This window comes from Macaca mulatta, chromosome 11 (assembly GCF_049350105.2).
Source record: "Macaca mulatta isolate MMU2019108-1 chromosome 11, T2T-MMU8v2.0, whole genome shotgun sequence".
NCBI classification, from domain to species: Eukaryota; Metazoa; Chordata; class Mammalia; order Primates; family Cercopithecidae; genus Macaca; species Macaca mulatta.
Window position 1 is genome coordinate 111,535,643 of NC_133416.1, and position 13,870 is coordinate 111,549,512.

General features: G+C 42.2%; 1 protein-coding gene across 2 annotated transcripts in view; it reads left to right on the plus strand.

Moving 5' to 3' along the window:
- The window catches only part of TXNRD1 (thioredoxin reductase 1), a 68,342-nt gene that overhangs the window by 18,986 nt on the left and 35,486 nt on the right, over positions 1–13,870 (plus strand). For both annotated transcript variants that reach the window (NM_001351765.2, NM_001256275.3), the window contains 2 exon segments: positions 8,474–8,596; positions 11,005–11,077. In NM_001351765.2, the coding sequence (NP_001338694.1) occupies positions 8,510–8,596; positions 11,005–11,077 (160 nt within the window). In that variant the 5' untranslated portion in view covers positions 8,474–8,509.

Here is a 13,870-nt window from a genome sequence, read left to right on the forward strand (position 1 = left end):
CTTTGAATATTTGTCCCACTTTAATTTTGCATTTTTATCTTTTTTTTTTCTTTGAGACAAGTGTCACTCTTGTTGCCCAGGCTGGGGTGCAGTGGAGCGATCTTGGCCCACTACAACCTCTGCCTCTGGGGTTCAGGCAGTTCTTGTGCCTCAGCCTCCCAAGTAGCCGGGATTACAGGTGCGTGCCATCACACCTAGCAAATACCTGCCTCGGCCTCCCAAAGTGCTGGGATTACAAGTGTGAGCCAAATTTTGCATTTCTTAGTAGGGTTTTAAATGCCAGGAAACTGACCCTGCTTGAAACTAAAACATGTTAGTTTATCTAGATGTTCTTCACTTAGTGTAAAGCCATAAAGGCTTTTTTCTTTCTGTTGCTTGCAGTTGTTTTAAGAATATAAATTACAACCTTATTTGGAGATTATTGCCAAAAGTTTGGGTCATTAGGAAAACAACTTGAGAAGGTGCAGTAAGCATGCCCATAAACTTTCTTTCCTTTGATCCTTATAGGAGCTTAAGTTTTGGTAGTCGTGGAATTTTGCCATTAAACAATAATTTGGCAAATGTTTAGGCATCTGTTGTGCATAGCAGTGGCAAACTTTCCTAGTAAGTCTAGTAGTACAGGAAAGGGAAATCCAAAGACTCAACAAATGATACCAAGACTGAGAGGAAGGATCTTTCATGTATGGGGATGAGGTTCTTCACCAATAATACAGTAGTGGTTTTAGCAAAAATAGAACTTTCTTATGAAACTTGGCCAATTATTTTCTAAATTAGTTCCTCCTTTCACATACTAAAGAGCGCTCACCGTTGCTAGTGTCTAGTATCCTTTGATTTATAGTAGCAGTCATGGAAGTATCATTTGATCTCAGTAATCCTCATTTCCAGCATGTCTCTACCAACCAATTTCCTTGGGTTTTGCAGAGATCTGCTGTTGGAAGAAAAAGTACTCTTAATGACAGCAAACAGATCCCGCCCCGGTACTTTACTGACAATCAGTTGCTCTGTTGAATGCTTCGTGTCTTTACTAGGAGTATTTGACAGTGATGATTTAAAAGCATTAATAGATCATCTGGAGGCTTAGGAGAGGTAATTTTTTGGGTCTTCTCTAAAGCTAATAGCTGTTAAAATACGAAGTTGACCACTACTGTTTCTATTTGTACTGGTTGGCATGACACCAGTGAAATGATGAGGCGTGATGGATTGCCTCATCATTTTTGAAATTTTGAAATTAAAGTGACTGCTTACCTTGAAGCAAAAAGGAAATTAAAAATTTATAGAGATTAAGAATCAAACTGTAAATCTGCTTGTTTCTTGCTAATATAGAGAACTTTATTTAATGTTTTGGAGACAGAGTTTTCACTCGTTGCCCAGGCTGGAATGCAATGGCACAATCTCGGCTTACTGCAACCTCCACCTCCTGGGTTCAAGTGATTCTCCTGCCTCAGCCTCCCGCGTAACTGGGATTACAGGCACCCGCCACCACGCCTGGATGATTTTTGTACTTTTAGTAGAGACAGGGTTTCACTATATTGGCCAGGCTGGTCTTGAACTTCTGACCTCGTGATTCGCCTGCTTTGGCCACCCAAAGTGCTGGGATTCCAGGTGTGAGCCACCACGCCCGGCCTAGGGTACTTTAAATTTTGCAGGTTCAGTTAGCTGAAATGTAGGAGAATTTTTTTTTTTTTTAATGAGACAGGGTCTTGCTCTGTTGCCCAGAGCACAATCCTGGCTTACTGCAGTCGCCTTGATCTCGCGGACTCAAGTAAGTCTCCTGCCTCAGCCTCCCGAGTAGCTGGGACTACAGCTGCATGCCTCCACACTCAGCTATTTTTTTTGTTTCGGAAGAGAGAAGGTCTCATTATGTTGCCCAGGCTGGTCTTGAACTCCCAGACTTAAGCAATCCTCCTGCCTTGGCCTCCCAAAGTGTTGGGAATTACAGGTGTGAGCCACCACGCCCAGCCTAGGACAATATTTTTAAGAAATATTTTAAAAATATTTTGAGAATATTTTTAAATAATAGAACTTTATTGAATGGTAGAACCACTTGCTGGTCAAAGGATCTGGGATCAGATCCTCATTCTATAACATTCTAGTTATGTACTTTGGATAAATTATTATTTAACCTGTAAACAGGTTTTTCATTTGCCAAGTGGGAATAATGCCTCTTAAGTTTACAGTAAGAATCAAAGTAGAAAATGTTTGTGATAAGTACTTTGAGATATGAATTATGGTATGTAGTATAGTTGGAAAAGCAAGAGGTTTGTAATCTCTGAAATTGAACGTGGGCTCAATTCTTGGCTCGTGGGCAAGTTTCTTTCTCTGAGGGCCTCTATACTATATGAAATGGGAATAAACATCTGACTGGAAGACTTTGAGATAATGTATAAAAAAAACTTTTCTCATTGTAGACTCTCATGTTAGTGCCTCACTCTCTAGTTCAGAGTCAGCAAATTCCATAATGCCACCTCCCTCCATAGTGATATCTCTGTAATGGTTCATTTACTTTCCTTTAAGTCTCTGACCATTTGTCATGCTTTTTAGACCCTTGTCCTGGAGAATGCATTACCAAGTGTTTGGTAATTAATTTATTCCACAACTGTTTGAATGCCCATTTTGCCAGTCACTGTTCTAGGAACTGGTTGAAAAATGGTGGACAGAAAACTGCCCACCTTTCATGATTTCATGTTTTAGTGGGTATATTAGTTTCCTTTTGCTGCTCTAACAAATTACCAAACATTTAGTGGTTTTAAATAACACTATTTTACAGTTGTGGAAGTTGGATGCTAAAATCCAGTTATCAATAGGTCTGGTTCCTTCTGGAAGCTCTGAGGCAGAATCTGTTCCCTTGCCTTTTTCAGCTTCCAAAGCCTACCTGCATTCCCTGGCCCACAATCTGTCACTTCCTCTATTTTCTTTTCTTTTTTTTTTGAGACGGAGTCTCGCCCTGTCACCCAGGCTGGAGTGCAGTAGCACAATCTCAGCTCACTACAAGCTCTGCCTCCTGGGTTCACGCCATTCTCCTGGCTCAGCCTCCTGAGTAGCTGGGACTACAGGCGTCCGCCACCACACCTGGCTAATTTTTTGTATTTTTAGTGGAGACGGAGTTTCACCATGTTGGCCAGGATGGTCTCGATCTCCTGACCTCGTGATCTGCCTGCCTGGGCCTCCCAAAGTGCTGGGATTACAGGCGTGAGCCACCGCGCCTGGCCACTTCCTCTATTTTCAAAGCTGGCAATGCAACCTCTTGCTTCTGTCCTCACATCTCCTAGTACTATAATCAAGTCTCCCTCTGCCTCTTTCTTATAACACCTGTGATTACATTGGGCCTAGTGGGATAATCCTGGAAAATCTCTCTCTAGAACCTTAATCACTCTTTACACGTAACATAGTCACTGGTTCTAGGGATCCAGACTTTGACATTGGAGAACTATCGTTCACCCTATCGTAGAGAAAGACAACATATTCCTGTTAATGATGATAGCTCTGAAGAAGAGTTGCTTGGATAGAGGTTGAAGTGCTGCCTGAGAAGAAGGGTTAAGGGGAGGCTCTTTGAAGGAGGCATTTGAAATGTAATCTCTTTTTCATAAATCATTTACCAGAATACAGTCATGCACTGTATAAGGTCAATCATGTGTTACACATGAGATCAACAATAGACCACGTATATGGTGGTGGTTCCATTAAGATTAGACTGGCCCCTAGTGAGGTGGTAGTGCTCCCAAAGTCGGGCCACAGAGATGAAAGACAGGATACCCACCCTTGCAGAATTGATGGGATCGTGTGATGGTGGCAGGGGGATCTCAGAGGAGGAACACCCAACTCAAGATGTATTAGTCCACTTTCACACTGCTGATAAAGACATACCCAAGACTGGGCAATTTTCAAAAGAAAGGGGTTTAATGACTCACAGTTCCACATGGCTGGGGAGGCCTCACAATCATGGAGGAAGGCAAGGAGGAGCAAGCCACATCTTAATGTGGATGGTGACAAAGGCAAAGAGAGAGATTGGGCAGGGAAACTTCCTGTTATAATACCATCAGATTTCATGAGACTCATTCGCTATCACAAGAACAGCACAGGGAATATCTGCCCCCATGATTCAATGACCTCCCACCAGGTCCCTCCCACAACATGTGGGAACTCAGTTTGGGTGGGGACACAGCCAAACTATATCACAAGGGCTGTTAAGTAAAGGCTTCTAATTTAAGCTTGAAGGGCATGAAGGGGTTGGAGTGGAGAAGAGAGGACATCCCAGGTAGTGTAACAATGTCTGTGCTAAGTGCTGTGGCTACATGTGTTATTGGAGTTGTAAGAAAGAAAAGGAGAATATTGGGAACTGAAGAGAGACTTGATGGATAAAATGGGCCTTTTGTGTTGGAATCTCTTAGAGTGTTGGTTAAAGAAGCCACCAGCCTCCAAGGGAATGCTGTGGAAGGGTAATATGTTTGTACATTGAATAGAAATAATGTAACATCATGCTAGTCTTGTCTGTGTGCTGGATCAAGATTTGTTAGGAAGAGGACATTTCAAAATAGTGGAGATTGACGCAGGGAAACTCAGCGGAGGACACCAGTAAAATACATTCCAGCACTTCTTGACTTAGTTCCAGGCAATTTCCCTTCTTCAGGAGGTGAGGAATTAGTAACTTAAAGGGATTAATTCCTACCAGCCACTATGCTAACATGCATTATCTTTCTTAAACTCAGCCATTTGATGAGGTCAGGAACCTGTTAGCTTCGTTAAGGATTAGGTGATTGGTCCAAGTCACCTGGCCTTGTGAGTGGTAGAGCAAGTATTTTAACGCAGGTTATTTCTGCACCAGAGCCATCTATAATGGTAGGGGGGAAAAAGTACAAATCTGGCAAAGGATAGAAACTAAGTTTGGGGGGAAAGTCAGGATTTTAAAAGACTGCCACAGTTGAATTGCTTTCTGTATTATGCCCTTTTCGGGGGAGCCTGGAGCAGTGTTTTAGTAGGAGTGGGGCTGGGGAAAGGGATTGGATTACTATGACAGGCAGGTGGAAGAAAAGGAAGACTATCCAATGTGTAAGCCTTGCCAACAAGTGACGAATGCCTGCAGGTCATCTACTCATATTCTGTAGCAGTGATTCTCAAAGTATATGAGGCCCTTTTGGCATACTTTAAGGTCAGAATTATTTTCATAATACTAAGATACTGTTTGCCCTTTTTTTTTTTTTTTTGAGATGGAGTCTCGCTTTGTTTCCCAGGCTGGAGTGCAGTGGTGCGATCTTGGCTCACTGGGAGCTCTGCCTCCTGGCTTTATGCCTTTCTTCTGCCTCAGCCTCCCGAGTAGCTGGGATTACAGGCGCCCGCCACCACGCCTGGCTAATTTTCTATATTTGTAGTAGAGACGGGGTTTCGCCGTGTTAGCCAGGATGGTCTCTATCTCCTGACCTCGTGATCCTCCCACCTCGGCCTCCCAAAGTGGTGGGATTACAGGTGTGAGCCACCGCGCCCAGCTGCCCTTTTCACTTTAATTCTCTTGCATGTAAACTGTGAAGTTTTCCAGAGGTTACATGACAGGTGATGTGGCAACAGATTGAATGGAAAAACAGATACGAGCTGTCTTTTGTTGTCAGACATTAAAGAGAATTGCAAAGATACAAAGCAGTGCCATTCTTCTCACCAATTTAAAAAAAATTTTAAATAAAAACACTCATGTTAACATTTAATAAATATATTATTCTTAAATTTGTTAATATTTTAAGTTTCTTCCTAGTTTTAATTTCTAATATAATAAATAGATAAAACCCACATTAACAAGCTCTTTGGAGTCTCAGTTTTAAAGCTCTGGTTTAAGATTGTAAAGGAGTCCTGAGATGAAAAAGTTTGAGAACCTCTGTAGCAGCCACCACAGTCAGCCGACATAATTTCTAGTAATTGTAATTGGAAAAGAATGGGGGCATTTCTCTCCTTTCCTTATCCCATCTCTCTGCTACCTTCTTACGCTGTCTGGGGGAGCTGTCTTCTACCTTCTATCTTATTTTTATTTTAAGTGAGGTACCATTTACATGGAACGGAATGATAGCACTTTCAATTTTAAGTTCGGTTAAAATTTTAAAACATAATGTTTCTTTCTTTTTTTTTTCTTTTTTTTTTTTTGAAATGGAGTCTCACTCTGTCGCCCAGGCTAGAGTGCAGTGGCACGATCTCGGCTCACTGCAACATCCACCTCCTGGGTTAAAGCAATTCTCCTACCTCAGCCTCCCGAATAGCTGGGATGACAGGTGCATGCCTCCACGCCCGGCTAATTTTTTTTTTGTATTTTAGTAGAGACAGCGTTTCACCGTGTTGCCCAGGCGAGTGATGAACTCCTGAGCTCAGGCAACGCCCCCGCTTCAGCCTCCCAAAGTGCCGGGATTACAGGCATGAGCCACTGAGCTCAGCCTCATAATGTTTCATTCTAAGGTCAACTGAATGCTTCAATTGCCTGTGTCTTACCAATTTTACCTACAGTGCTTTAAAATGGTGAGGTTCATTCAGAGCTTTTTTGGTAAAATCTGTGCACTGGTTGATACAATTTGACTTTAAGCTTGAACCAGGAGACCCCAGGTTAGATACAGAACTTCAGTAAGGAACTGATTGTAAACATTGGTGGAGGGAGTATGTGGCTTTTCAGCATGAGGATACATTTTCTGGTATTTGTTCTAGTGGGTATGTTGGAGGAGGGGGATTCTCAGAACCGTGGTTTTCATTTAGACAGCCAGTTATTGTGTTCTGTCACCATCTTTGCTAAGTTCATGCAGATAAAATGAGATTGCGATTAAAAGTGATTGTATGTTATTTTTCCAGCAGGACATCTAACTGCACTTGTTAGTTAACTCTTAAACCAGTAAGTCATGCTCTTTGAGACTGAATAGGGAGTCACACTAGTTCCTTGAAGCTTAATTGATCCTTTGATCGAATGGCTGTTATTACCAAATTGTTTTTCCCCCACAGTGCCTTGTATTGAAGGAGGAGCCTTGGCCATAATGCCAGTTGATGAGTACTGGCTGTGTTTACCAGCCTCTCATGCTAGACCTTTTGTGCAGACTGTCAGGGTGGTGCAGTCTTGCCCCCACTGTTGCTGGTTTCCAGGTGTTCTCCCTTCAGTCCCTGAGGCACTACATATGCCTGCCATGCTGCCAACAGGTAGCCACAGTGCTGTGCTTCCTCCTTCACATTGCTCCACCGCATCCCCTTCCACATCCCAAGAACCTTGTTCTTCTGCTGACCCCAAGCTCTGCCTTTCACCCCCTGCATCTGATGGTAGGCAAGAGAGAAATGTGCAGTTTGGGCTGGTAAGTTTGGGGGCTCTTTTTGTTATTAAAGTTAAGACTTTTTGTTTGTTTGTTTTTTTAAATGAGATGGAGTCCAGTGGTGCGATCTTGGCTCACTGCAACCTCTGTCTCCCGGGTTCAAGTGCTTCTCCTGCCTCAGCCTCCAGAGTAGCTGAGATTACAGGGGCCCACCACCATGCCTGGCTAATTTTTGTATTTTTAGTAGAGAGAGGGTTTTACCCTGTTGGCCAGGCTGATCTCGAACTCCTGACTTCAAGTAATCCTCCCGCCTCGGCCTCCCAAAGTGCTGGTATTACAGGCGTGAGCTGCTGCGCCTGGCCTAAGACTTGAGTTTTTGAAAACATTTTGTTGTGCTTATTAACAACTTTCTCAGTCATTATCTCTTGTTAACATAGATTTTTATTTTAGTAAGAGATAATATTAAATATATCACCAAAATATCATATTAAACTGATTTGAAATATAATTAATGTGTATCAGAATAATATTAGTGGAATGAAAGGATTTTTTTAAAAATTGAGAGTCTAACACCTAAATTATAAAAGTTTGTTACTTGCTAAGTATATGGAAACTAAATATTAAATATGGGAGACTTCATGCATATGCAATTAAAGGAATGAACTTTGCAGAGTTGTGCCTATTTAAAATATCCTACAAAAGCAGCAACTTTCACGTTTAACTTTTCATGCAGTTCAGTATCAATTGACAGTTCTGTTCTGATTTTCTAGATGTTATGCCCCAGCCAAACAGTACAGAAAAGTCTTAAATAAATATTTGGCTGATCTTTTAAAATTGTTATATTGATATTAAGCTATGCCCATATTTACCAAGCCCCTATCTTTAAAACCTAGTTTAAAAATTCTAGGAAAAAAAGGCTGATGATTAAACCTGATTTAGACCTAAGCTGGTTTACTTATGTGGAGGTAATATACGAACACTTCAAAGTAGTTAGCAATGACAGTGTTTGGGGCTAATAAACTAACATAAAGCAAGCAGTTCACAACTTTAAGGAAGGTTGAATATTTCCATCTGTATGCTGTAATTATAAATCAAACAACATTTTCCCTTTGAAAATTCCTTTTGTTTTTCTTTAAGAAAAGGTTTTCTTAAAAGCTTTTTGGACATTGCTGATTTTAAGTTAAATTATTTTCTCTCCTGTTATTTTTCTTTAGGCTTATCAGGAGGGCAGACTTCAAAAGCTACTAAAAATGAACGGCCCTGAGGATCTTCCCGAGTCCTATGACTATGACCTTATCATCATTGGAGGTGGCTCAGGAGGCCTGGCAGCTGCTAAGGCAAGGCTCCTTGTGTTGTGTGTTGTCTGGGTGGTAGTTAGAATATTAACATTCCTCACAGGGTTCTCTCCGCTGTCTGTGGAATTTATTTGATCCACTTTTGTGACATTTTGCACATTAACTTGGGCAGGACATGGACATGATAAGGGACCACTTTATAAATCATTTTTCCAGATTGAAATATACATTACTTATATAAAAGTACAGGGCCCAGTAGTTCGGAACATGTTTCCACTCACTTTAAAGTTTAGTTGATTTCTCAGAGATAATAAGGGTGTTGTGCCTGGTGCAGTGGCTCACCACGGCTGTAATCCCAGCACTTTGGGAGTCCAAGGTGGGTGGATCACCTGAGGTCAGGAGTTCAAGACCAGCCTAGCCAATGTGGTGAAACCCCATCTCTACTAAAAATACAAAAATTAGCTGGGTGTGGTGGTGGGTGCCTGTAATCCCAGCTACTTGGGAGGCTGAGGCAGGAGAATGGCTTGAACCTGGGAGGCTGAGTTTGCAGTGAGCTGAGATCGCACCATTGTACTCCAGCCTGGGCAACAGGAGCAAACTCTGTCTCAAACAAAAAAAAATATATATATATAGGTGTTGTGTGGAAATGGTTTGAAATTAAGCAAATATATTTCTTAATTAATATTTGTCTTTTTCACTTGATGATTTCCCTGTTCATAACCCCTTCTCTCCAGTATAAAAAAGATGGAGAGCAATTGGGTTTCTTAAACCCGTTTATTAAAAATGATTTGCTTTCTGTGTATGTGCGGTTAATAACCACTAACTCTGTGGTCTGAGGGTGATTGGGAAGAGGATGTATAAATAAAGAAGGTTAGGAGTGAGGCTCCTGGTCCTGAATCAAGATAAATTTCCCATGTGAGGACCCCTTGGGCCTGTCATCCTTACCCAACAGGTTCCTTTAAAAGATGAAGTGGTTATACTTCCCTAAGGTGTAGCTTGTGTTGAATCAGTAATGGGTAGAAGCTGCCCAAGTTAGGGGCAGACCAGCATGAAGCAGTGCTTTGCTGAAAGTAATTCAGGAATAATACCTGATGTGTTTTACTCCAGGGATGGTGTGTTTGAAAGACATGTAGACTCAGTCCTTTCAAATAACCTTTGGAGGTCTAGTTGCCAATATACAAAGTTTATTCTCTGAGAAAGAAAAGATACTCTGCAAAACAAACTTCTAACTCTTGTTTCCTTCCCTCAAAATAGAATTGGAAACATCATAGATATTGTCAACTTTTTAATGAGCTCCTCATGTGAAATTTTTAGGAAGTCTTGTAATACAGAAGAAAAACTTCTTCAGTATTCTGCTTTAGAAACCAAATTAGATTAAACTTTAAAATGATTTTTAAAATATCACCTTATAGGATACAGGTTGCATTAAGGGCTGTAGACTGTCAGTAAACCTGCTTTTTCAGCTACTTGGCAACTTGCTTGGAAATGGCCACTTTCTTTTTTCAGGTATTGCTTAATCTGTTACTGTTTGAATGGAGTTATGTGAGAAGTCTAAGGTTTCCAGCTGATTCTAACAATTTTACTACTCTATTATGCATAATTTTAAAATCTACTCTCACAACTATCTGAATATCTGTTAATTTTTATCCTGGAGTTGAATTAATCATCATGATGTGTGTGAAGTACCCAGGTATTAATTACTCGTTATGCTTTTTTTTTTTTTTTTTTTTTTTTGAGACGGAGTCTCGCTCTGTCGCCCAGGCTGGAGTGCAGTGGCCGGATCTCAGCTCACTGCAAGCTCCGCCTCCCGGGTTCCCGCCATTCTCCTGCCTCAGCCTCCCGAGTAGCTGGGACTACAGGCGCCCGCCACCTCGCCCGGCTAGTTTTTTGTATTTTTTTTTAGTGGAGACGGGGTTTCACCATATTAGCCAGGATGGTCTCGATCTCCCGACCTCGTGATCCGCCCGTCTCGGCCTCCCAAAGTGCTGGGATTACAGGCTTGAGCCACCGCGCCCGGCCTCGTTATGCTTTAAGCTCTATAGCTTAAAAAAAAAATCATAGATTTTTTTTTTTTTTTTTTTTTTTTTTGAGACGGAGTCTCGCTCTGTCACCCAGGCTGGAGTGCGGTGGCCGGATCTCAGCTCACTGCAAGCTCCGCCTCCCGGGTTTACGCCATTCTCCTGCCTCAGCCTCCCGAGTAGCTGGGACTACAGGCACCCGCCACCTCGCCCGGCTAGTTTTTTGTATTTTTTAGTAGAGACGGGGTTTCGCCGTGTTAGCCAGGATGGTCTCGATCTCCTGACCTCGTGATCCGCCCGTCTCGGCCTCCCAAAGTGCTGGGATTACAGGCGTGAGCCACCGCGCCCGGCCAAAATCATAGATTTTTAACAGCCCATTTCCAATCTGTCATGTTAACCTTTCCAACTCACTTTAATAATTTTATTTTCCAGGAGGCAGCCCAATATGGCAAGAAGGTGATGGTCCTGGACTTTGTCACTCCCACCCCTCTTGGAACTAGATGGGGTAAGCTTTTAAAATACTCTAGAAGTGATGTTGCCGAAGTAGTTTTCCCCTGGCAGTAATCTAACTGGCTCCTAAAGCCTAATTTAAAAAATTAAAAACTGGCCGGGCGCGGTGGCTCAAGCCTGTAATCCCAGCACTTTGGGAGGCCGAGACGGGCGGATCACGAGGTCAGGAGATCGAGACCATCCTGGCTAACACAATGAAACCCCGTCTCTACTAAAAATACAAAAAAATTAGCCGGGCGAGGTGGCGGGCTCCTATAGTCCCAGCTACTCGGGAGGCTGAGGCAGGAGAATGGCGTAAACCCGGGAGGCGGAGCTTGCAGTGAGCCGAGATAGCACCACTGCACTCCAGCCTGGGCGACAGAGACTCCGTCTCAAAAAAAAAAAAAAAAAAAAAAATTAAAAGCTAAGTTAAAGAAAAACTAGCCCCAAAACATATATATCTTTTATTTGAGCCAAGTTAAAATGGATCAGGTTAAATGCTAAAAATTTAGGTTCTTTGGCACAGAGTCAAGAAGTAAAAACCTTGTCTACAAGCTATGATTTAAAGGTAAATATTTGAGTAATCTAGCATATATAGGGGCTTAATAACTGAAAATTTAAACTTTTCATATGTGGATTTCTGTTTTAAATCTACCTCCTACATTGAACAAAACTGGAATGAGATACCTTACTGCCTAGCCCTTACTGCTTCTCGGTCTTGATGAATTATATGTTCATTATTCATTTATTCAGCAAATGTTTATTGAACATTTATTATGAACCATGGCAGTGATGATATAGCAGTGAACTTGGCACATTCAAAGTTCCTGCCCTTGTGGAGCTTATATTCTAAGTGGGGAGACAAAAGATACGTAAGAACTTTAGGAGTTGTGGTAAGTGGTATTGAAAAAATTATATAGTGGCATAGAGACGAAGTGGATAAAGGAGAGTTTAACTTTGAGAAGATTATCAAGGAAGGCATCTGAAGAGGTGGCATTTATTTAGAAGAGGCCAAAGAATGAGAATGAGCCAGCTGTCAAAAGGTGAGGCAGAACTTTCCAGGCAGCTTCTCTTTCTTCGAGGATAGCACATACAAAGGCCCTGAGGTAGGTAAGAGTCCTTCATGGTTGTGGCATAGATAATGGGAGCTGGAGGTGGTAGTGTGAGGTGAGACCAGAGAGGAAGGCAGGTGTCCCTATCGAGGGCTTTGTAGGCCCAGATAAGGAATTTGGACTAATCAAAGCATATAATTTGGACTAAATTGGACTAATCAGAGCATATAAATGAGCTTTTGAAGACTCTAAGGCAGGGGAGCCATGTGATAATATAACATTTTTTAGCCGGGCGCGGTGGCTCACGCCTGTAATCCCAGCACTTTGGGAGGCCGAGGCGGGCGGATCACAAGGTCAGGAGGTCGAGACCACGGTGAAACCCCGTCTCTACTAAAAATACAAAAAATTAGCCGGGCGCGGTTGTGGGCGCCTGTAGTCCCAGCTACTCGGGAGGCTGAGGCAGGAGAATGGCGTGAACCCGGGAGGCGGAGCTTGCAGTGAGCCGAGATCGCGCCACTGCACTCCAGCCTGGGCGACAGAGCGAGACTCCGTCTCAAAAAAAAAAAAAAAAAAAAAAAAAACATTTTTTAAAGATTACTTGGCTGCTTGCATTAGAAGGAACCAAGAAGCAGGAAGTCCAGATAAGGCGATGTCACAATTTCCGATTCATCCGTTCAGCAGACACTTAATGTGTCAATCTGTGTCAGACACTGCTCTTGTTGCTAGGTATTCCCCTTCTGACCTGTGAAGTTTATACTCCAGAGAGATGCTGGTAGCATTCTGCTCAGAGGACCGACTTTGAGCTGTGAAGTCTGTTGCCATCTTTCACTCGTAACTCATGTCATTTTGGTCACCTGCCTGTGTTTTGTTCTAATGGAAACAAGCTGTAACCATGTTCTTTAAGCTTAGGGATACTAAAGTTTTTTTTTAGGGAGCAAGGGAAGTCATGCATCCTTTAAAAAACCAAGTGAATGCTGTAGGCCACCTCCTTAAAAAAATGCACATCAACACCAAAAAAAATTTTTTTTTGAGATGGAGTCTCGCTCTGTTGCCCAGGCTGGAGTGCAGTGTGGCGCTATCTCGGCTCACTGCAACCTCCACCTCCTGGGTTCAAGCCGTTCTTCTGCCTCAGCCTCCTGAGTAGCTGGGATTACAGACATGTACCACCACGCCCGGCTAATTTTTTTGTACTTTTAGTAGAGATGGGGTTTCATCATGTTGGCCAGGCTGATCTCAAACTCCTGACTTCAAATGATCCACCCACCTCGGCCTCCAAAATGCTAGGATTACAGACGTGAACCACCACGCCTGGCCCATATACACCAAATTTTATGTGTAGTTTAAGAATCACTACACTCTAATCGCCTAGCATAACAACGCCTTTATCAGTTACCTCTGTGCATAGATTCAATGGCAAGTGCAGATGCTGCTTGAATTACAATGGGGAACTACATCCTGATAAAATGCTTTGTAAGTTGAAAACAAGTCAAAAATGCATTTAATACACCTAACCTCCTGAACATCATAGCTTAGCCTAGTCTACCTTAAACATGCTCTGAACACTTACATTAACCTACAGATGGGCAAAATCATCTAACACAAAGCCTATTTTATAATAAAGTGTTGAATATCTCATATAATTTATTGAATGCTGTACTGAAAGTGAAACACAGTATGGGTGTATGGGTATCAACATGAAGAGAAAAATCGTAAGTCGGGTCATCTATATAGGGTTGTGTACATAGTAAAATTTCAAT